Source organism: Oncorhynchus clarkii, chromosome 28 (assembly GCF_045791955.1).
Source record: "Oncorhynchus clarkii lewisi isolate Uvic-CL-2024 chromosome 28, UVic_Ocla_1.0, whole genome shotgun sequence".
NCBI classification, from domain to species: Eukaryota; Metazoa; Chordata; class Actinopteri; order Salmoniformes; family Salmonidae; genus Oncorhynchus; species Oncorhynchus clarkii.
The window spans coordinates 32,290,603-32,313,954 of record NC_092174.1 but is presented as its reverse complement, the minus strand read 5'-3'; the positions used below and the strand labels follow the sequence as shown (position 1 = coordinate 32,313,954).

Sequence of the window (23,352 nt, the reverse complement as noted above, 5' to 3'; positions counted from 1 at the left end):
TGTAATATTGACTAACGTGTAGAAGATTTTATATATGTACATAATCCTTTCTTGCAGTGGACACTGGACACTTTTTTTGAAAGACAGGGTCCATCTCATATTTATTCAGGAAAAAAGCTCACATCAGTGAAGTTCTCTCACGTTTCAAAATCTAATCTCATTCAGTCTCTTGACATCTCCTGTTTCACATCTAGCTCCCAACAATCTCCTTCAGGGCAGAGCTCAGGTCTGGGTACTGGTACTGAAAGCCTGACTCCAGAGTCCTCTTGGGTTCTACTTTCTGACCCTGGGTTAGCACTATGGCTCTCTCTGAACCCATTAGGGCATCAATGACAAATCCAGGCACAGGGAAGACAGTGGGTCTCCTCAGAACCCGGCCCAGCTCTTTGGTGAACTCGTAATTGGTGTTCAGTGCTGGGGCGACACCGTTAAACACTTGAGGGACAGCAGAGGAGGGGGTGTCGGGAGAGGGCACCAGGGCATGAGCGATGATTCCAGCCAGGTCAGAGACATGGATCCAGGGGAATGGTTGTCTGCCAGACCCCAACGTGCCTCCAAGGCCTAGCCAGAAAGGAGTCATCATCTGCTTCATGGCCCCACCATCACGGCCCAGTACTACCCCTGTTGGAGGAAGGCAGTAGAGCAGGGGTATCAGTGGTGAAATCACAAGACTGCTATCTCATTCAATGGACCGTATTCATATTAACATTGTCCAGTTGTATCTAACACACATACACACACTCTGATAATAAATGTATAGTACTCACCTGGTCTGATTACTACTTGTCTGGTATTCTGTGCAATGTTTTCAGGAAGACGCCCCGCCGACTCCCATTCCTTCACCAGTCTCGACAGGAGGTCAAATGGCGTCCACTCACTGTCTTCTGTGTACTGAGCTGTTAGACTGGGTTTATAACATGCTGTGGGGAAGAGACAAAAACCAACCAACAATTGTGGTAAAAATATTGTAATATTGTTTGTGACTATCTAAGGATGCTTTAAGTGTCACTGAAACTTTATGCAAGGAACCTAGGATACTTACCTACACCTGTGACAAGGACCCAAGCATGAGGGGGACTGGGGGACCCAGCAATGGCTTGAGACAGAATTGTGGTTGTGTCAACCCGACTGGAGAACAGATCCTTCCTATAACCCTCATTCCACCTGTACCAACATGGAGGAGGGAGAACCAATGGGGGGGTGGGGTTGAGAGGGACAAACATAAAAAGAAAAGAGAGAGAGGGAGGCAAAGAGTGGTATGGAAAGAGTCCAGTCCATGATGGATATTAACCTGTATTTAAAACGTTTTCATCAAACTGTCCCCTTTTCTTTTTATGTCAGATAGGGCCTCAGATCCTCAAGTTCTACAGTTGCACCAGAGAGCATATTGACTCGCTACATCACCACTTTGTATGGCAAATGCACCGCCCTCGACCGCAAAGCACTACAGAGGGTGGTGCAGACGGCCCAGTACATCACTGGGGCCGAGCTCCCTGAAATCCAGGACCTCTTTATCAGGTGGTGTCAGAGGAAAGCACGAAAAATTGCCAAAGACTTCAGGCACCCAAGCCAAAGACTGTTCACTCTGCTACCGTCCGGCAAATGGTTCCGGAGCATCGGCTCTCGGACCAACAGGCTCCGAGACAGCTTCTACCCCCAAGCCACAAGACAGCTAAATAGCCATAAGACTGCTAAATAGTTAATTGAATGGTTAGAAGGACTCTACGTTGACCCTATCTTGCAATGACTATGCACAGTCACAAGACTATATATACGCACCGACACAACACACTCATCATATGCAGCTGCTACTCTGTTCTTTATTCTTACTCTTATTATTATCTATCCTGATACCTAATCACTTTATCCTGCCTTTATTTACATATCTACCTCAAATCCCTCTCGCACATTGATCTGCTATTCATACTCTCTGTATACATCTTCATGGTTGTGTATTCTATTCCTCATGTATTTTACTCTGTATAGTTGGGAATGGCTAGTAAGCAAGCATTTCACGTCAGTCTACAACAGTTGCATTTGCCACATGTGACAAATAAAATCTGATGGTCCAGCACCATCCTCAGACAATTGCTTTCATTTTTGGAAAAGGCTTAAAATGAGGGCTCCATTGCTCACCATCGCAGTGGGTTCATAAGATTCTCCCCAGACAGATTGACAGCAGCCTCACATGGTGGGAGGCCACCAGACTCCAATTCACCCTGCAAACAGGGCATGAGATAGCTTTTTAATTATTGTTTATTAGATGACACCATGTGTTATGTTTGGGTGTCAACCTGAAAGATTCCAATAGATAATAACTTCAATAATAAATGCCATTTAGCAGATGCTTTTATCCAAAGTGACTTATAGTCAGTCATTCGTGCATACAAAGATCACTTATGGTTGCTAATATGAAGAATGGTTACTCTGTAGGAGTGAGGAATACTTGTATTATAATACTAAAGGAAAATGAATTACAATTATTTCAGTGCGTGCTCTGCCCATGACAGTGCTATAAAATGAGGTCATAATCATACCCATGTGATCTTTCCCAGACCTGGCTGTCGGGATATTATTGTGACTTCATGACCTTTGTTCTTGAGTAAACGAGTCAGCTCTCTTCCCACAAACCCAGATCCTCCTCCTGATGAAAATAAAAGGCAGAGAGCATATTACAATATTACAAGCCAGGATAAGTACAAGATTGATTATATCAGTGGTTCTCAAACGTCTCCTTGGGGACCCCTAGATGTTTCACAATTTTGTTGTAGCCCTGAAGTAGCTCACCTAATTCACCTAGTCAAGGGCTTGATAATTAGTTGACAAGTTCAATCAGGTATGCTAACTCTGGAATAGATCAAATACATGGAACAGGTTTGACAACCACAAGATTAGATTAGGGAAGCTGCTGTTACTAATTTGTATTTTATTTTTCACAGTCCAAAACATAGACGATGCTAGAAATTTGGATGAGAACATGAATAAAACTCTGAACCTGTATTAACAACCAGCAATTACTCTAGGCATAAGAATCTTAGCTCACCAAACAATACAGATAAGTGTTCAAAGAAACGTCATATTGACGCGCATGCGCACTTTGCTCAGTTACAAAACAAGGTAGCTGGCTATATTTACAAGGGTTTTCAAATGTGAACGAAATGTCCTTAGCAAAACTGACGCGGTTCCTCTACAGTTACCGCACACATGACATGAAACTGGAACCACAGAATGCATGTTTGATAACGATTTCTTTAACTAGCTAATAGTATACGTTCAATGTAACAAACACTCAGTTACAAGTAGCCAAGTAACGTTACGCTATTGAAGATCAGTGGTAACGTTAGGCCATCGTTGTAACTGACTTGCCTAGTTAAATAAAATAAAAATGTCTGATTTATACATACCTATTAACACTCTCATATCACACAATTTCCAGTTCCAGGGTTGGAATTCTGCTTTCCTGTGTTGATTGTTCACAGTACACTAACTCAAATTGGCACGGCGCTGCAGGTAGCCTAGTGGTTAGAGCGTTGATCTAGTAACCGGAAGATCGAATTCCCGAGCTGACAAGGTTAAAATCTGTTTTTCTGCCCCTGAACAAGGCAGTTAACCCCTGAGTTAACCCCTGTTCCTACACCGCCATTGAAAATAAGATTTGTTCTTTAACTGACTTGCCTAGTTAAATATTATTTTTTTTAAAGTGTACGCAGAAGAATTTGTCCAACGGTGTCCAGTAGATATGTCACATGCCATACTGAACAGAGCCCTCCTCCATTTTTGTGAGGTAAGGAAAATAACTTACTGTCCTTTCAATCCAATTATACAATCACTATCTTGTATTATGCTTACAAGCGGAGATTTTTTTTAAACGCAGTGTTTCCAGCAACACTTTCAACTAAATGGCAATAGTGTCAGACATATGCATGTTTCGAAAATATGGATATACCAGATCAGTTATCAGCCAGTTATTGGTTTGTCAGTCAATTGGCCTTTATAAATCAATATCAGAATAATGGAACAAATGTTTGTTATGATAACATTTTGTTTGTATTATAACAACATAATAGTGTGATTGATTTGGACTTGTTGTATTCTCAGGAGCTCCATAAAGCTTTTGAGCTAATGCTCTTAAAGAGGCACATATGAGCTCAAGCATCCGGTGAGGGGCAAACGAGAAAGTGTGACTATTCTCAGATATCCAGAACCATGACAATTTCTATATTACATCTTGTCAAACTCGGGAATGATCTTTCGCGGTTTAAAGTGTTCAGCGTTGATTCGTTCCACGCGGAACTGAAACAAAGACATGTCTTAGGGGGAGATACCACACCCGGAAGCAACATGCGTGTTTCCCACAACAACACGTGGTTTTGTAAAACATATAAATCCGCCCCCAGTCCCCTCAATCAGTCTTTCTCACCTACTGCGGTTGGAGGACAAGTGGACATCAGCACATGTGGACGATTTCGCCATAAGCTACCAATTGATTCATTTTGATAGTCAGTTAGTTATTTTTTTATAACAATTTTTTTATTAGGTAATATTTGACTCAAGTTTTGGGTTATTTGCTTGCAATTGGCCGGTAAGTCATTTTGGTGGCTAACTTGCTAGGCTAGCTTTAGGCCAGCCTAATATATCTTGATACATTTTTAGTTTTATCCGATTTTTAAAAATGTAAGTTGGTTCAATAAACCGACCATTCAAAGGCCTTGGCTACGGTAAACATCAAGTATTTTCTTAACTTTTTACCTGTCTGAGAATTGGGCCTAACTATTTACATTTATTTTTAACCACGAATTCGAATGCCGTAGGCCCTTATATAGACAGTAAGCAGATGTTGGGCATGTACTGTACAGCCGCTAGCCAGATGTGTTTAGTCTGAGGCACTATCGAACTGGTTCCATGATGAACCATGGCAGTATCTCTAAACGTAATTTTTTTTTTTGGGGGGGGGGGGGGGGTTGGTTCCGAGGACTAGTCATTTTGCTTGCTACCTGGGTCCATTATTACATCGCTAACGTTATTTACCTGTGACCACTTGCAAATGTTGTATCGTCAAACCCAAAATGATGATTTGCATGTGAGTCCGTGTTTCAGCTGAACCTCGTGATTATAATTTCACTGCACTGACTGGGTTGACAATGTCAACATTTAACACTTCTGTCAATGACTATAGGTAACTGACTTTTGTTTGTATGTCACTTTAGAGAATCTAAGCTCAAGCCTTGCTGTGCTGGAAAATCGGGTAACTATAAGCTTTTCTGCTCCTGAATCTAGCCTTTCAGTAACCTTACTATGATGAGTTTGTTGCATGATCCGTGTTTCACCTGAATCCTAGTGATTATACACATGCGCTGAGTAAATTTAAGGAGTTGTTGTAGAATCTCTTCATTCTGTGTTGTACTAACGGTTTCCCATCTGTCCATCTCTAGGTAATGTGAACTGCCATTGTAGGACTGATCACCGCTTCCATTCAACCCCTGGATCTTCAGATCTGTTTTTGAGGTCAAATTTATGTACATCTAATGACTACGTATGTACTCTACAGTTGCTAACCAGATGCGTTTTGTCTGCGGCACTATCGAACTGGTTCAAAATTGTACAAAATGTTACTTTTGGTTCAAGTGTTCAATAAATGCAGTGAATGTTGACTGTTTATAATTTATGGAATGTCATTGGCAGTTGTAACTGTTAATACCTCTTTAAAATAAAATCATCAGTATAGCGTCTCACCATTACTGGATTGGCTGACTAGCGGTCGGTTTCTAGCCACCACATGAGGGCTAGGCGAGTGCTGCTTGTAATAGAGAATGTTCTAGCGGCCCCCAATTTCAATGAGCATTCAAATAGCCCCCACGAGGGGGAGGAGTGTAGAGGATGTCTTGCTGCTGGTTTAGGGAATTCCAATTCGGCGTGACCTCTGCATTGCTAGCACACGTGACCGACCTGAAGCGTTTTACCAAACCCATGAGGTTCCTTATTGCTTTTATAATCCAGTTACACATTTTAGCGTCATACCCGTGGTATTTTGCAATTGCGGCACCCCGTCCTATGGTCGATAAATCATTGGATTTGATTCAATGCAATTTTGATCTGAGGACTGCAACCCTAGTAAAATGTATACCTTTTAATAAACCATTAACTTCCCATCTATGGTTATTTTGCTCACTGTCACCCTATGTTTAAGTTTCTGCAAATGGAACTGGAGCCATGTGGGCTAAATAATTGTTAGGGTTCTCATTTGAATCCACTGGTGGCACAAGCCCGATTGGCCGCCAAATGGCACTTCTTTTAATGACGTAAAAGTTTAAAAGGAATAATGGTTAACATAGTAACCTACAGATTCAAAATTGGCCGACAAAACGTTTACATGTGCATTATGACATGTGACTTTCCCATAGTAACCGTGCCATTCCAAGCACAAACGGGAAAATTAACAAATACAAAACACAGCACGATTCTTTTGATCCTAAAATTAAGGGGGGAAAATCGCTAAATTGTATGAGCGGACCCTCAGCTGAGGGTTAAGGTATTAGATGTACCTTTATAATGGTTGGCTCTTGAAATGATCCTGTTGTAATTTCAAACTAATAGCCCATCTATTTTATAAGCTAAATCAATAGCCTAATTACGGCACAATTTATCGCTACTATGGCGTCACCAGACCCCCCCTATAGCCATATAAAAGTCATTCAGTCTTATCTATCAATCACAATTCCCAGAAGTCGCAGAGCATCCACTAGCTGCCCTGTCCTCAGACACCGCCGCTGCTCTAGTGCTCTACCTGACCTAACCGCCCCCTCCCTGTTCTCCGACTCGACCCCTGGTAGAGCAGCGATGTTAGTCTGCTTACCAAGATTACATTGAATGTTCCTGAGTGACCTAGTTACAGTTTTGACTTAAATCGGATTAAAAATCTATTGCAAGACTTGAACATGGCTGTCCAGTGATGATCAACAACCAATTTGACAGATCTTGAAGAATTGTAAAAATTATAATGTGCATATATTGTACAATCCAGGTGTGCAAATCTCTTACTTACCCAGAAAGACTCAACTAAGCCATTGAGTGCTTCTCCAGACCCCTCTCTGAAATGTGTTAATTCTACAGCCACTATGTATACTGTGCCTTCAGAAAGTATTCACACCCTTTTACTTTTTCCACATTTTGTTGTGTTACAAAGTAGGATTCAAATGTATTTAATTGTTTTTTTGTCAACGATCTATACACAAAACTTTCATGTGAAAGTGGAAGGCATTTTTTTTTTTACATTTGTGAAAGATTTATTAAAAATTAAACACTTCAACCCCCCGAGTCAATCAATACATGTTAGAATCATCTTTGCCAGCAATTACAGCTGGTTGTCTTTCTGGTTAAGTCTCTAAGAGCTTTCTACACCTGGATTGTGAGACATTTGCCCATTATTCTTTGAAAAATTCTTCAAGCTCTGTCAAATTGGTTGTTAATTATTGCTAGACAACCATTTTCTGGTCAAAATTGTAACTCGGCCACTCAGGAACGTTCACTGTCTTCTTGGTAAGCAACTCCAGTGGAGATTTGGCCTTGTGTTTTAGGTTATTGTACTGCTGAAAGGTGAACTCATCTCCCAATGTCTGGTGGAAAGTAGACTGAACCAGGTTTTCCTCAAGGATTCTGACTGTGCCTCTCCGTTCTGCTTCTTTTTTATCCTGAAAAACTCCCCAGTCCTTAACGAATACAGTGCATTCAGGAAATTATTCAGACCCATTGACTTTTTCCACATTTTGTTATCTTATTCTAAAATTGATTAAATAAAAAATGTTCCTCATCAATCTACATGCAATACCCCATAATGACACAGTGAAAACAGGTTTATTTATTTTTTTATTAAAAAATGGGGGGGGGGTTATCCGGGTGGTCTCTGAGGTACCATAACACTTTGAGAAAAAGTGTCAAGCACAACGTAGCAGCCAAGTAGCCTACTATCTATGGAGGTGAAACGTACAGCACTCTGCAAGGTGCTAATTAATTCAAAGCATTTTAGACGTCACTGCAGTAAACCCACATACTTGAGTATAGCGTGGGGCTTACACAAGTCAGAATTTCTTATAGCCTAATTTTATAGACATCAATGTACAGCAACATTTTTATGCGACACTGCAGAACACCCACCATATGCACACATACTCAGCTGTGGGGCTCACAAGACCCGTATTTCATATTTCACGACAAATTTCGCAATATTGGAATATAACATAAAATAAATCTATGTAGGCTACAGCAGAACCCACATATAAGAATTTGTAGGCCTCCTGCCTATGTGATAATATGAAGCACATATTCAGATTACAAACTCCCACAATGACTTTACCCATGTCAAGTCCATTTAACTCTCGAGAGTCAACTTCTTGCTAAAAAAAATACTAGCTAGTAGAGTGAACTGGTGGGATAATTTGTTTACTTTATTTATTTAACTAGGCATGTCAGTTAATTAAGAATAAATTATTATTTACAATGACACCTACCAAAAGTCAAAAGGCCTCCTGTGGGGACCAGGGGCTGTGATTAACAAAATAAATACAATTAAAAATATAGGACAAAATACACATCATGACAAGAGACAACACAATATAAAGAGAGACCTAAGACAACAACATGGCATGGCAGCAACACACGGCAACACAGCATGGTAGCAACACAACATGGCAGCAGTACAACATGGTAGCAGCACAAAACATGGTGCAAACTTTATTGGGCACAGACAAGAGCACAAAGGGCAAGAAGGTAGAGACAACAATACATCACGCAAAGCAGCCACAACTGTCAGTAAGAGTGTCCATGATTGAGTCTTTGAATGAAGAGATTGAGATAAAACTGTCCAGTTTGAGTGTTTGTTGCAGCTCGTTCCAGTCGCTAGCTGCAGCTAAATGAAGAGAGACGAGCGACCCAGGGATGTGTGTGCTTTGGGGACATTTAACAGAATGTGACTGGCAGAATATCTCAGATAGGGGGGAGTGAGGCTTAAGAGGGTTTTATAAATAAGCATCAACCAGTGGGTCTTGCAACAGGTACAGTGGCATGAAAAAGTATGTGAATCCTTTGGAATTATCTGGACAACCTACACTGTAGGATAATAAAAATACAGTAATTTGTGTGTTATTAGTTTAAGCACACTATGTTTGCTTATTGTTGTGAAGATCAGATCAAATTTGATGACCATTTTATGCAGAAATCCAGGTATTTCCAAGGGTTCACATACTTTTACTTGACACTGTATCAGGAACAGTTTGCCCCTCACTCCTCTCACGCACTGACAGTTCTCTGGCCCGTACTGGGTTCGAATTCACCATCTTTCTCTGGATTTTTGGACTTGAAAAATGTCAAACTCGATTGCCTTTTTTTTATCCATTTTTTATTTGGCTTTCCCATGATTCAAATTCAGTAGGGAGATGACTAGACTAGGCTACGTGACGTGACTACGTAGGGACTAGCTGACCACCACTACCAGGACCTGTGTCAAGATCAGTTACTTACCCCACTGTCCCTCCCAATAACCTCTATGTACAGGATAGGATGATTACATAGAAGGATCACCGCACTTTTACATGATGGTCTGGGGGGGCAGGAGAAATAACGAGGAGACTATTTTTTTTTATTAATTTTTTTAAATTTAATTTTACCCCTTTTTCTCCCCAATTTCGTGGTATCCAATTGTTTAGTAGCTACTATCTTTTCTCATCGCTACAACTCCCGTACGGGCTCAGGAGAGACGAAGGTTGAAAGTCATGCTTCTTAACACAGCGCCATCCAACCCGGAAGCCAGCCGCACCAATGTGTCGGAGGAAACACCGTGCACCTGGCAACCTGGTTAGCGTGCACTGCGCCCGGCTCGCCACAGGAGTCGCTGGTGCACGATAAGACAAGGATTTCCCTACCGGCCAAACCCTCCCTAACTCGGACGACGCTAGGCCACGGACCTCCAGGTCGCGGCCGGTTACGACAGAGCCTGGGCGCGAACCCAAAGTCTCTGGTGGCACAGCTGGCGCTGCAGTACAGCGCCCTTAACTACTGCGCCACCCGGGAGACGAGGAGACAACTTGATTTAATGCTTATTGCTTTTATTAGAATGTCTACAGTGCGAACAATGAAATTATGAATAAATCATGCTGCGAGGGGTACCGGATCTGGGCAAATAGGTGCTGGAACAAACAAAGTCAAATCTGAGAGGTGCAGGATCCTGTTCCGACAGGATCCGGCTCAAGTTAAGTACTGCACACCTGTCTAAAGAAGGTCCCACAGTTGCCAGAGCAAAAACCAAGCCATTAAGTTAAAATAATTGTCCATAGAGCTCAGAGACAGGTTTGTGTCGAGGCACAGATCTGGGGAAGGGTACCAAAACATTTCTGCAGCATTGAAGGTTCCCAAAAACACAGTGGCCCCCAAGGTGACAGTGGGGTTATGGTATAGGCAGGTATAAGCTACAGACAACGAATACAATTGCATTTTATCAATGGCAATTTTAACGCACAGAGATACCGTTACGAGATTCTGAGGCCCATTGTCGTGCCATTCATCCGCCGCCATCACCTCATGTTTCAGCATGATAATGCACTGCCCTATGTCGAAAGCATCTGTACACAATTCCTGGAAGCTGAAAATGTGCAAGTTCTTCCATGTCCTGCATACTCCCCAGATATGTCACCTATTGAGCACGTTTGGGATGCTATGGATCGACGTGTACGACAGCATGTTCGAGTGCCTGCCAATATTGAGCAACTTTGCACAGCCATTGAAGAGGAGTGGGACAACATTCCACAGGCCACAATCAACAGCCTGATCAACTCTATGCAAAGGAGACATGTCGTGCCCCATGAGGCAAATTGTGGTCACACCAGATACTGACTGGTTTTCTGACCCACTCCCTACTTTTTTTTAAGGTATCTGTGACCAACAGGTGCATATCAGCATTCCCAGTCATGTGAAATCCATAGATTAGGGTCTAATGAATTTATTTAAATTGACTGATTTACAAATAACTGTAACTCAGTAAAATCTTACATTTTTTTGTATGTTGAGTATATATTTTTGTTCAGGGTAAATACCTATAATGCTGATGAGTGAGATAGGAAGCGATGTGAATTATGAGTTTACTAGATGAATTAAAAGTGATGATCCATTCAGACCAGCCTTACTGATTTAACTTTCAGAACTGCATTTCTTCTGGAAGATATGCAGTCTCCGACAGCTCTTCACAGATATACAACAATGCTGTGAATCTGTTTACAAAGGTTATGGTCCATAAAGTCATGGACAACTTCTCTCAGTTTTCTGATTCAGTAATGCAGAAAGAGTACATTGGGCCCTAAAGAACATCTGAAGATGGGGCCAGCATCCATGACAGAGAGGTGGACATCTCAACTGTTCTCCCCACTGAGTCTGAGGTTGATAAACAGAGTAATACCTGTCTTCCTCAGGCTAAGGCTGTCTGGAAAGGCAACAGCTTCCTGTCAAATATCAACTTCAGGATCATCTCTGAGGTAGACAAAAGATCACAGCTAAAATTGAAACATTGCAATTACATACAGTTGAAGTCGGAAGTTTACATACACTTAGGTTGGAGTCATTAAAACAACTCCACAAATTTCTTGTTAACAAACTATACTTTTGGCAAGTCGGTTAGGACATCTACTTTGTGCATGACACAGGTCATTTTTCCAACAATTGTTTACAGACAGATTATTTCATTTATAATTCACTATATCACAATTCCAGTGGATCAGAAGTTTACATACACTAAGTTGACTGTGCCATTAAACAGCTTGGAAAATTCCAGAAAATGATGTCATGGCTTTAGAAGCTTCTGATAGGCTAATTGACATCATTTGAGTCAATTGGAGGTGTACCTGTGAATGTATTCCAACACCTACCTTCAAACTCAGTGCCTCATCATGGGAAAATCAAAAGAAATAAGCCAAGACCTCAGAAAATAAATTGTAGACCTCCACAAGTCTGGTTCATCCTTGGGAGCAATTTCCAAATGCCTGAAGGTACCACGTTCATCTGTACAAACAATAGTACGCAAGTATAAGCACCATGGGACCACGCAGCCGTCATACCGCTCAGGAAGGAGACGCATTCTGTCTCCAAGAGACCAATGTACTTTGGTGCGAAAAGTGCAAATCAATCCCAGAACAAAAGAGGACATTGTGAAGATGCTGGAGGAAACAGGTACAAAAGTATCTATATCCACTATAAAACAAGTCCTATATTGACATAACCTGAAAGGCCGCTCAGCAAAGAAGAAGTCACTGGTCCACAACCGCCATAAAAAAGCCAGACTACGTTTGCAACTGCACATGGGGACAAAGATTGTACTTTTTGGAGAAGCGTCCTCTGGTCTGATGAAACAAAAATAGAACTGTTTGACCATAATGACCATCATTATGTTTGGAGGAAAAAGGGGGAGGCTTGCAAGCCGAAGAACACCATCCCAACCGTGATGCACGAGGGTGGCAGCATCATGTTGTGGGGGTGCTTTGCTGCAGGAGGGACTGGTGCACTTCACAAAATCGATGGCATCATGAGGCAAGAAAATTCTGTGGACATATTGAATCAACATCTCAAGACACCACTCAGGAAGTTAAAGCTTGGTCGCAAATGAGGTTTCAAAATGGACAATGACCCCAAGCATACTTCCAAAGTTGTGCCAAAATGGGTTAAGGACAACAAAGTCAAATCAAGTCCTGACCTCAATCCCATAGAACATTTGTGGGCAGAACTGAAAAAGCATGTGCGAGCAAGGAGGCCTACAAACCCGACTCAGTTACACCAGCTTTGTCAGGAGGAATGGGCCAAAATTCACCCAACGTATTGTGGGAAGTGTGGCGTACAGCAGGTCAGCCACCAGGGGGAGGCCTGGTGACAGACGGAGTCTACATCACAAGGCGATGGCTCCCTCTTCTGGATGTGCCAGGTCTCGCCGGGCTCTCTGGCAAGGACTAATTGGGGCTGAGTAATCAAGGGCTGATTGATCACCAGCTGGACAAGTCCCATAAAGCTGCCGGAAGGGAAGGGCAGCACATGGGAGAAGGGACTGGGGGAGGAAAGGTTGATCCCGCATAGTTGGGGACGGTTCCAGAGATAAAAGGAGGGAGCTCAGTTTTGTTCAAGATGGCCACCATTGTTCCAGTACCCAAGAAGGCAAAGGTAACTGAACTTAATGACTATTGCTACTTAGCACTCACCTCTGTCATCATGAAGTGCTTTGAGACTAGTTAAGGATCATATCACCTCTACCTTACCTGCCACTCTAGACTGACTTCAATTTGCTTACCGCCCCAATAGATCCATAGACGATGCAATCACCATCACTCTGCACACTGCCCTATCCCATCTGGACAAGAGGAATACCTATGTAAGAATGCTGTTTATTGACTATAGCTCGGCATCCAACACCATAGTACCCTCCAAGCTCATCATTAAGCTCAAAACCCTGGGTCTGAACCCCACCCTGTGCAACTGGATCCTGGACTTCCTGACAGGTCTCATTCGGGTGGTGAAGGTAGGAAACATCACCTCCACTCTGCTGATCCTCAACACTGGGGCCCCACAAGGGTGCATGTTCAGCCCCCTCCTGTACTCCCTGTTCACCCATGACTGTGTGGCCAAGCATGCCTCCAACTCAATCATCAAGTTTGCAGATGACACAACAGTATTAGGCTTGATTACCAACGATGATGAGACAGCCTACAGGGAGGAGGTGAGGGTTCTGGGAGTGTGGTGCCTGGAAAACAACCTCACTCAACATCAACAAAACAATTGAGATGATCGTGGGTGCACCCTCCTAGCTACATCGACGAGACCGCAGAGAAGGTGGAAAGCTTCAAGTTCCTTGGCGTACACATCACTGAGATGGACCACCCACACAGACAGTGTGGTGAAGAAGGCGCAACAGAGCCTCTTCAACCTCAGGAGGCTAAAGAAAGTTTTCTTGTCACCTAAAACCCTTAAACTTTTACAGATGCACAATTGAAAGCATCCTGTCGGGCTGTATCACAGCCTGGTATGGCAACTGCACCACCCGCAACCAATGCTCTCCAGAGGGTGGTACGGTCTACCCAACGCATTACCGGGGTCACACTACCCGCCCTCCAGGACACCTACTGTACAGCATCCAATGTCACAGGAAGGCCAAAAATATCAAGGACCTCAACCACCCGAGCCACTGCCTGTTCACCCCGCTAACATTCAGAAGGCGAGGTCAGTACAGGTGCATCAAAGCTGTTTTTCAGACTCTTGGTTCCAGCTATCTCATGGCCACTAGCACATTAGAGGCTGCTACCTATAGGCATAGACTATAAATCTCTGGCCACTTTAAGGAATGGAACACTAGTCACTTTAATGTTTACATATCTGGCATTACTCATCTGATACCGTTTTCTATACTTCTACAGTATATTGGTCCCTTAATGAAGTTTACATATAAGTCACGGTATCTTAGTCACTTAATGTTTACATATCTTGCATTACTCATCTCATATGCACCTCTCTCTCTACTGTATTCTATTCTACTGTATCTTAGTCCTTTCCGCTCTGACATCACTCATCCATCCATACATGTATATAGTCTTAATTCATTCCTACTTAGATTTGTGTGTATTGGGTATATGTTGTGTAATTTGTTAGATATTACTGCACTGACGAAGCACAAGCATTTCGCTGCACCTGCAATAAAAATCTGCTAATCACGTGTATGTGACCCTTAAAATTGGATTTGTTTGGTTAGGTAATTATAACCTGAAGTTGAGTTTACATATTCAGAACTCAAATTATTAATCATTTTCCACACTTATTTTAATCACAATATTCCACAGTATTATAAGTGGTATTTACAACATGGGATTCAACAAACATTCAAGCAGTACAAGCAGTGTATTAAAAGTATTTAAATTTTTTGGGGGGGGCACATTTACAAAACGCATTTACAAAGATTAGTGGCAGTGAATTTGGGTCTACTGAGAAACTTGTCTAACACAAGGTGCACTGAATATTGTAGGGATTCTTTCAGATGGTCCCATTTGGACAGGTAAAGGTTTCGAAGCAGTCTGTGTGCAGCAGTGCATCGTCATGATGAGTGGATAGCATCTGCAGTGCAACTCTACACAAGTGTCTGTTTTTCGTTCTTCACAGCATTGCCCCCAGTGCTGCTGAAAGACAACGCATCTTTTAGTCCAATTCCCTTCTTTATCCCAGTGTCCAGAGATGTCCCCTCAAAGAGCCGAGCCATGAAGGCAATGCCGTCCTCTTTGATGTAGGATTTTCCAGCAAAGGTGTAGAGTATAGGGTTAGCACAGCTGCTGATGAAGGCCAGAGCGGAGGTCACAGCACGACTGGGCTGCCATACCATATCTAGTCTGCAGAGAGAGGGATAGAGTTCATGTTGCAGTTCCAGTCCTTTTCTTATTGTATGGGTGTTGGTGCTTATGTTAAATTTAACTTTAGCTAAATGGAGGGGAAAGATGTTGGGTTGGTTGGCACATACCTCTTTTTCGTTGGTGAGCTGTCATCAAACTGTTCAGCCACCACCTAGGAGAGAAAAAAAAGTACAGTCATTCACTGTAAAATAGTATAACTTTCTATGCTACACTCCACACTCTGAGTGAAATTGCAAGATAAACAATACCGTATGATCACACAGACCTGTATTATGTTAATGAGGTGATATGGCAACCAGAAGATGCCAAACATCACAACGATGGCCAGGATGAGTTTCTCACTGCGGACCTTACGACGGAACTTGGTCTGTCTGAGGCGTCTCAGGATGCAGACGTAGCTGCTCACTATAACCCCGTACGGAACCAGGAATCCCACTACTGTCTCAAAGGTGTACTGGTACACCACCTGAACATGAGAAATTATGTAATGATAAACTGCACACATGTAATGACATGGTACAATACCAGGCTTATTTGAACACGAATGGGTCTGTCATACCAAGATCAAGCTAAATGTAAGATGGCTCCTGTGATTTTAGTAGTCATATAATGACTGTACCTGTATCAACATGTAAACCTCTTCCTAATCCTGAATAACTATATACTTAAACCAGAAAAAATATATAATGTATCTAACTTCATTATTAACTTAATATTCACTTATCTCTTAAACTTACATATCGAGACCGGGAGTGATTTGAGGCACACACCAGGCGGGTGTTGTTCTGTTCATCATGATCATACCTCACCTGCCTGAACACCAGAGCAGGGATAGAAATTGAGAACACTAGGGCCCAGAGCACAGCTATTGCCCGCACCACCATCTTCTTGCTGGCCAGGGCCGCCACTCGATGGGGCCACACCACTGCAACTAGCCTGTGCAGGCTCATCAGCGTGATGAGGAAGATGGAGGCGTACATGTTAGTGTTGCACAGGTAAAACAGCCCTTTGCACATGAGGTCGCCAAAGTCCCAGTTCTGCCTGGCCAGATAAATTAGGAAGAAGATGGTAAGGCACATGAGAAAGCCATCGGCGCACGCGAGGTTGAGGATGAGGAGGGTGGTAACGGAGCGTTGGCGGGCACGGGCCAGGATGCTCCAAATGATGAAGAGGTTTCCTGGGACGCCGAGGAGGAAGACCAGGCCCAAGATGAGGGCTCCTATGGCTGTGGTGGCGTCATTACTCACGATGCTGGAATCCTCAACAGTGTCTTTGGTGAAGAGGATAGAGGTGGAAGTGGACTTGTTGAGATAATGGAGGAGGGAACTGCCATCCTTAGCCATAGTGAGGGTTATCAGCTCTGAGGGAGAGAGGGAGAAAGACAGAGTTATCCATGGACTCTAATGGCTACTGTGTGTTATCAACCTTCAAGTTGAAAAGTAGCACAGAGCTTGGGTCATTGACAAAGAGTATGACCTACATAAAACACAGTTATCAGTAGACATTTTACTTATTGAAGCTAAGGTAAGAACATATTGTTTTGATGTAAAGGTTTTAGTTGAGGGCTCAAGGTGCTGTCTGTCATCTTCAATTCTGTGTGATTAAAGAAGGAAGGAGATGGACGAGTCAGAAAAAAGGAGGAAATCAATGTCATTGGCCATTTGTACGGTTATTAGCTCTGAGGTAAAGGGCGAAACAATAGCCCCGTTTATACCTGTTGCTAGCATGTGCCCTTTGTCTTGATCTTTTCTACATTCTGATTGTGCCCAGGCTACATTTCTAGACAGGTGTAGACAATAAAATTGTGATCTGATTGTGATCAGGCACACATTGTGTCTGGATATCAAACAGACCTGGATGGTGAAACCATTTAAATCATCATTATAATCATCACTCTAAAATCATTGACACAGGTAGCACCAATGATTTATGGTATCATTGTCTTAAATAAACTCTGATTATTTTAAAAGAATATCTGTCAAATAGTTTCCATACAGGGAGGCACCAACTTAGTGCTGACACGGTGGAAGGATAAGAGACACATTTTAATACAACGCGTAGACGCGATAAACCTTGATCAGATAGTGATCGGATCATATTGATCAGATCTCACAAAACTCACGATAGCACAAGATGTAAACGAGGGTAGAGAGAAAGAGACATATGTTTGGGAAGTACACTCTATATGCAAAACTATGTGGACACCCCTTCAAATTACTGAATTTCAGACACACCCATTGCTGACAGGTGTATAAAATTGAGCAATCGCCATAGACAAACATTGGCAGTAGAATGGCCTTACTGAAGAGCTCAGTGACTTTCAACGTGGCACCGTAATAGGATGCCACCTTTCCAACAAGTCAGTTTGTTAAATTTCTGCCTTGCTAGAGCTGCCCCGGTCAACTATAAGTGCTGTTATTGTGAAGTGCAAACATTTAGGAGCAACAATGGCTCAGCCGCGAAGTGGTGGGCCACACAAGCTCACAGAACAGGATCACTGAGTGCTTAAGTGTGTGACGCGTAAAAATTGTTTGTCCTCGGGTTGCAACACTTACTGCCGAATTCCAAACTGCCTCTGGAAGCAACGTCAGCACAATAACTGTTCGTCGGGAGCTTCATGAAATGGATTTCCACGGCCGAGCAGGCGCACACAAGCCTAAGATCACCATGTGCAACAGGAAAGGGCTTTCTGTGGGCCTCCCGAGTGGCGCAGTGGTCTAAGGCACTGTATCGAAGTGCTGAGGTGCCACTACAGCCTTGGGTTCTATCCCAGGCTGTGCCACAGCCGGCCGTGACTGGGAGACCCATGGGGCGGTGCACAATTGGCCTACCGTTGTCTGGGTTAGGGAGGGGTTGGCCAGCGGGATTTCCTTGGCTCATTGTGCTCTAAAGAGTCCTTGTGGCGGGCCGGGTGCCTGCAAGCTGACTCGGTTGTCAGTTGGGCCGTGTTTTCTCTGACACGTTTGTGCGGCTGGCAACCATTTAGGGAACGGTTGCCAGCTTTACTGTTTCAACATGACAATGTCCCCATGAACAAAGCAAGGGGCATACAGAAATGGTTTGTCAAGATCGGTGTGGAATAACTTGACTGGCCAGCAGAGATCCCTGACCTTACCCCCATCAAACACCTTTGGGATGAATTTGAACGCAGACTCTGAGCCAAGCCTAATCGCCCAACAGCAGTGTCCAACCACACTAATGCTCTTGTGGCTGAATGGTAGCAAGTCCCTGCAGCCATGTTCCAACATCTAGGAGAAAGTCTTCCCAGAAGAGTGGAGGCTCTTATAGCAGCAAAGGGGGAACTAACTCCATATTAATGCACATGATTTTGCAATGAGATGTTCGACGAGCAGGTGTCCCCATAGTTTTGGTCATGCATGTAGCATATCACGGAACTGTCACCAACTCAAAATTAGGTGAATTGTTTTGCATATGGTTTACACTAGTTTCACGAGTCCATCCTTCCAAATCTCACCTCATTGACGTGAGTGAAGCATGGGCATCCAAGGTCATGTTTACACTGATAGAAATAGCTTTGGGATATAATTCTATTTGAGGTTGGGGCTACATGTCGCTCAACCCTCACTCACTGTTGTATCTTTGCGGTAGACAATGTGTTTGCAGCACACATAAAACATTTTGCCACTGACACAGGCAAGCAAATATTCACATTAGCCCTCCTGGCCAACAGTATATTGTCACAACACAGAGATGGCATGCTAAAACATGCCAAATATTAACACTGCTCCTTTAAAAGACTCCACTTCGATAGTCATAGACTTCTCTTGATTTCCTCCCTCCTGCTCTCTCTCTCTGTATCTCTCTCTGTATCTCTCTCTGTATATCTCTCTGTATCGCTCTCTGTACTCTACATTGCCACAATAATGTCCTCTTATCATCACAGGCATTATGCTTGTCTTCCTCCGTGGTGTAATTTCTATTTCTACCCCCAAAAAAATATATTTCTGTAAAGCTATGAAGAGGAAGGACACCAAATAATGGTTCACAGAAGTGGACATTTTGTCAATCAGGCTATGAACAGGGCAACAAGTCTCCACTTGTGCAGTTATTTTGACAAATAAAAAAAGTGAACAGCAGTGGAAAGTGCATTGTATTATACACTGAGTGTAGAAAACATCTGGAACACCTAATCTGTTGTCTTGCTCATTCACCCTCTGAATGGCACACATACACAATCCCTGTCTCAATTATCGCAAGAATTAAAAATCCTTCTTTAGTCGGTCTCCTCCCCTTCATCTACACTGTTTGAAGTGGATTTCAAAAGCTGACCTTATGTGTCAACATAAGAATCAAGGCAGAGTTACGTCAACAGCAAGGAACACACAGAACCACACAGAGACAGGATTCACTCATCAACACATGGATATGAGAGGGAAAGAAGATAGATAGAGGGAAGATAATGGAATTGGAAAATAAGAAAATTGGAAATGAATTAGGAATGATTATGAGATTAGGAATGATTATGAGAGAGAGAGAGAGAGAGAGAGAGAGAACGAAAGAGAAAGAGAGAGAGAGAGAGACTGAGAGAGAGACTGAAAATGAGAATCGAGTATATCCCAGGGAAAAATTCAGGATATTTGCATCCACTCACCTTACTACACAATCAAGACTTCAGAGGATGACGAAGAAGGTGTTGAAGAGCAATGGATCTGAGTAGGGTGTGTAACCATATGGTGGCAATAGTTTTGTGTTTATCTATACTCTTTGTTTATCTCTCTTTTCTGACAGCTTGTATCCAACTCCCTCTCTCATTCTATTTTTTTCTTTACAACTGCTTGTTTCCCCTGTCTTTCCCTGCTACTGTGTCTAATAAATGTGCTGCCCCACAAGCTGTAACATGCTCTGAAGGGCGAGAGAGGTGTGTTCTTCCTTTAGTCTCCAACCTCTCACTCTCTTTCACACACACACCCTCCACAGCGATGTTTTTCCTGGTGCTAACCTTCCCCCCTTTGTCCTGATCTTGCCAATATTCTGATTGTACCCACATTATCCGACAGGTGTAGAAGATTAAAAGACACATTGTGATCTGATTGTGATCTTCCTGACCACCTTTAGAGGTAGTCAGGCACGCATTGTGTCTGCCAACTGGGCACAGACATCAGTTCAATGTCTAGATTTGATTTACATTTAGTTGAGTTGTCAACTAACGTGAATTCAACGTGAAGTCAACAAAAAATGTCACCATGTCATTGGATTTAGGTTAAAAATACGAAATGCCCTAAAGTCGATTACTTTTGCAAATCCAATCAGTTTTCCACGTTGATTCAACATCCTCACTCATGACATACCCTCTTCTAAGGCACTTATATTTTTTGTCTTGCCCATTTACCCTCTAAATGGCACACTATGTCTCAATTGTCTCAAGGATTAAAAATCCTTCTTTAGCTTGTCTCCTCCCTTTCATCTACAGTGATTGATGTGGATTTAAGAGACTTCAGTAAGGGATCATAGCTTTCACCAGGATTCACCTGGTCAGTCTATGTAAGGGAAAGAGCAAGAAAGGACACCTGTATAGTTGGGGACGGTTGCAGAGGTAACAGGAGTGAGTTCAGATTTTGATCCCCACAGGACACAGCAAGACCCGGAGCCCAGAAGATGGTATCCTGGAGAGGGTCTCATGGGGGAGACCTATTCTTTTCTTTTGAACTATTATTTTAATAAACACCTTTGAAACTGAGCTAATCCTACTCTGTGTCTGATCTGTGCAAATGTTTTGACACAACCCCCTGGTCTGCCACTATATATATATATATATATATAAATACTACTGTTTAAAAGTTTGGGGTCACTTAGAAATGTCCTTGTTTAATTTTTTTTATTTTTTAAATGTGTCCATTAAAATAACATCAAATTGATCAGAAATACAGTGTAGACATTGTTAATGTTGTAAATGACTATTGTAGTTGGAAACGGCTGCTTTTGAATGGAATATCTACATAGCCATACAGAGACCCATTATCAGCAACCATCACTCCTGTGTTCCAATGGCACGTTGTGTTAGCTAATCCAAGTTTATCATTATAAAAGGCTAATTGATCATTAGAAACCCCTTTTGCAATTATGTTAGCACAACTGAAAACTGTTGTCTGATTAAAGAAGCAATACAACTGGCCTTCTTTAGACTAGTTGTGTATCTGGAGCATCAGCATTTGTGTGTTTGATTACAGGCTCAAAATGGCCAGAAACAAAGAACCTTCTTCTGAAACTCGTCAGTCTATTCTTGTTCTGAGAAATGAAGGCTATTCCATGCGAGAAATTGCCAAGAACTGAAGATCTCGTACCACGCTATGGCCTACTCCCTTCTCAGAACAGAGCATACTGGCTCTAACCAGAATAGAAAGAGGAGTGGGAGGCCTCGGTGCAGAACTGAGCAAGAGGACAAGTACATTAGAGAGTCTAGTTTGAGAAACAGATTCCTCACAAGTCCTCAACTGGCAGCTTCATTAAATAGTACCCGCAAAACACCAGTCTCAACGTCAACAGAAGAGGCGACTCCGGGATGCTGGCCTTCTAGGCAGAGTTGCAAAGAAAAAGCCATATCTCAGACTGGCCAATAAAAATAAAATATTAAGATGGGCAAAAGAATACAGACTGTGGAAAGACTGTTCCACCTTTCTACCACATGGTGGCAAGATATCCACATTGTTATATCCTCCTTCCTCTGTCAATTAATTTGACATTCAACCGTTGACATCCAACAGCAACTGAAAGCCAGCCTGAGGATTTGACCCACATTAGCATCCTTTTAATTTGTAACACTCATATGCCTCCCAAATAAAACCCTACTGGTTATATAAACTCCAAAAAACGATTTTGATCTCTTGCCAAGACCTTATGAAGGCGAGATAATTCTATAATTCTATAGAATAAATCCCAATCCCCCACAATATAAACTATATTTTACCCTAAATAATGAGCAGTCTTTAGTCAATCTTGATTGCGCATAAACATTTACCAAATATAATCATCTTCATTTGGATAGAAGACCCACATCTCCAAGAGTATGAAAGATAGAAAGTGAGAGAAAAAAGCATCCAGCTCCAGTATAACATGATGATTGTGAGAACTGGAGGAGGGGGTGAGAGAGAGGCAGGGGGGCGGGGGGGGGGGGGGGGGGCTGGGGAAAGAGAGGGATTGAGGGAGGGAGAGAGCATGTTTATTTAAGTTTTTCGTCTCCCGTCTCAGACAGAGTACAGACTACAGATGATAATGAGAAACAGATCTTGCAAGGGAGGGAGAGGGAGGGAGGGAGAGAGGGAGGGGGGGTGAGCCTGGGAGAGCAAGGGGAGTAACATGGGGGAGGGAAAAGAAAAGGGCTGAGATGGGTAATGGGAGTAGGAAAGGAGGATGACAAGACAGAGGGGGTAAATCATGTAAACACCACAGGAAACAGCCTGGCCTCCTTATGCTCTCTGAATGACAGCGAAGAATCATGGTCCTTTTTATGACAGAGAGCACAGGGACATACAGTGAGGCCACAGCAAGGAGGAACAGCCCACCAGCCAAACATCTGGCTCAAGAGGGTCACTTCATTACTTTTTTACACTCGAGTTGATACCTTTAAAAAGTTTGGTGTTTGAGGGAGGGAGCGAAAACAGAAAACTTCTGGAAATACAAGGATGTACTGTCAAACTGTCAGAGGAAATGTAGGCAATAATCTATAGGCTATAGCCTACTTAACATATTAGTTATGTTAAGAACTGGGAAAAAGTTTTTTTTTAAAACGTAAACTAAGCACAGTATGTGAAAAGAAACATCCCCGCTCATGGACACAGGCAGGGGGAAAAGGGGATAGGAGGGTGAGAGGGTCTCATTGACTGACAAACGAAATGTCCAATTGAGATCGAGTAACGGTCCAAACTGGGCTGGGCAACTCACCCAAAGGCAATTAAGGGTAAAGGACGACAAAATATTTGAT

General features: G+C 42.7%; 2 protein-coding genes and 1 long non-coding RNA gene across 5 annotated transcripts; 1 reads left to right on the top strand and 2 right to left on the bottom strand.

Annotated features, from left to right (window-relative positions):
- Positions 1–71: 71 nt before the first annotated feature.
- LOC139387516 (short chain dehydrogenase/reductase family 39U, member 1) lies at positions 72–4,295 on the bottom strand. The gene is made up of 6 exons (XM_071133782.1): positions 3,405–4,295; positions 2,538–2,644; positions 2,137–2,219; positions 1,043–1,164; positions 768–920; positions 72–621 (listed from the first exon to the last, which is right to left on the bottom strand). The coding sequence occupies exons 1-6, from the start codon at positions 3,418–3,420 to the stop codon at positions 191–193; spliced, it is 912 nt and encodes a 303-aa protein (XP_070989883.1). The 5' UTR covers positions 3,421–4,295; the 3' UTR covers positions 72–190.
- A 173-nt stretch (positions 4,296–4,468) lies between these two features.
- LOC139387513 (uncharacterized) lies at positions 4,469–5,665 on the top strand. The gene is made up of 3 exons (XR_011629181.1): positions 4,469–4,582; positions 5,208–5,245; positions 5,433–5,665. It is a non-coding gene; the product is annotated as an uncharacterized lncRNA (long non-coding RNA).
- A 9,244-nt stretch (positions 5,666–14,909) lies between these two features.
- LOC139387185 (leukotriene B4 receptor 2b) lies at positions 14,910–20,219 on the bottom strand. Of its 3 annotated transcripts, none has more exons than XM_071133249.1 (5): positions 20,026–20,219; positions 16,151–16,773; positions 15,679–15,879; positions 15,521–15,564; positions 14,910–15,392 (listed from the first exon to the last, which is right to left on the bottom strand). In XM_071133249.1, exons 2-5 carry the CDS (start codon positions 16,754–16,756, stop codon positions 15,137–15,139), a joined length of 1,107 nt encoding a protein of 368 aa, XP_070989350.1. In that variant the 5' UTR covers positions 16,757–16,773; positions 20,026–20,219; the 3' UTR covers positions 14,910–15,136. The 3 variants fall into 3 exon arrangements, with proteins under 3 accessions (XP_070989350.1, XP_070989351.1, XP_070989352.1); XM_071133250.1 differs by having other exon boundaries at positions 16,184–16,773; XM_071133251.1 differs by having other exon boundaries at positions 16,223–16,773.
- Between the last annotated feature and the right edge of the window lie 3,133 nt (positions 20,220–23,352).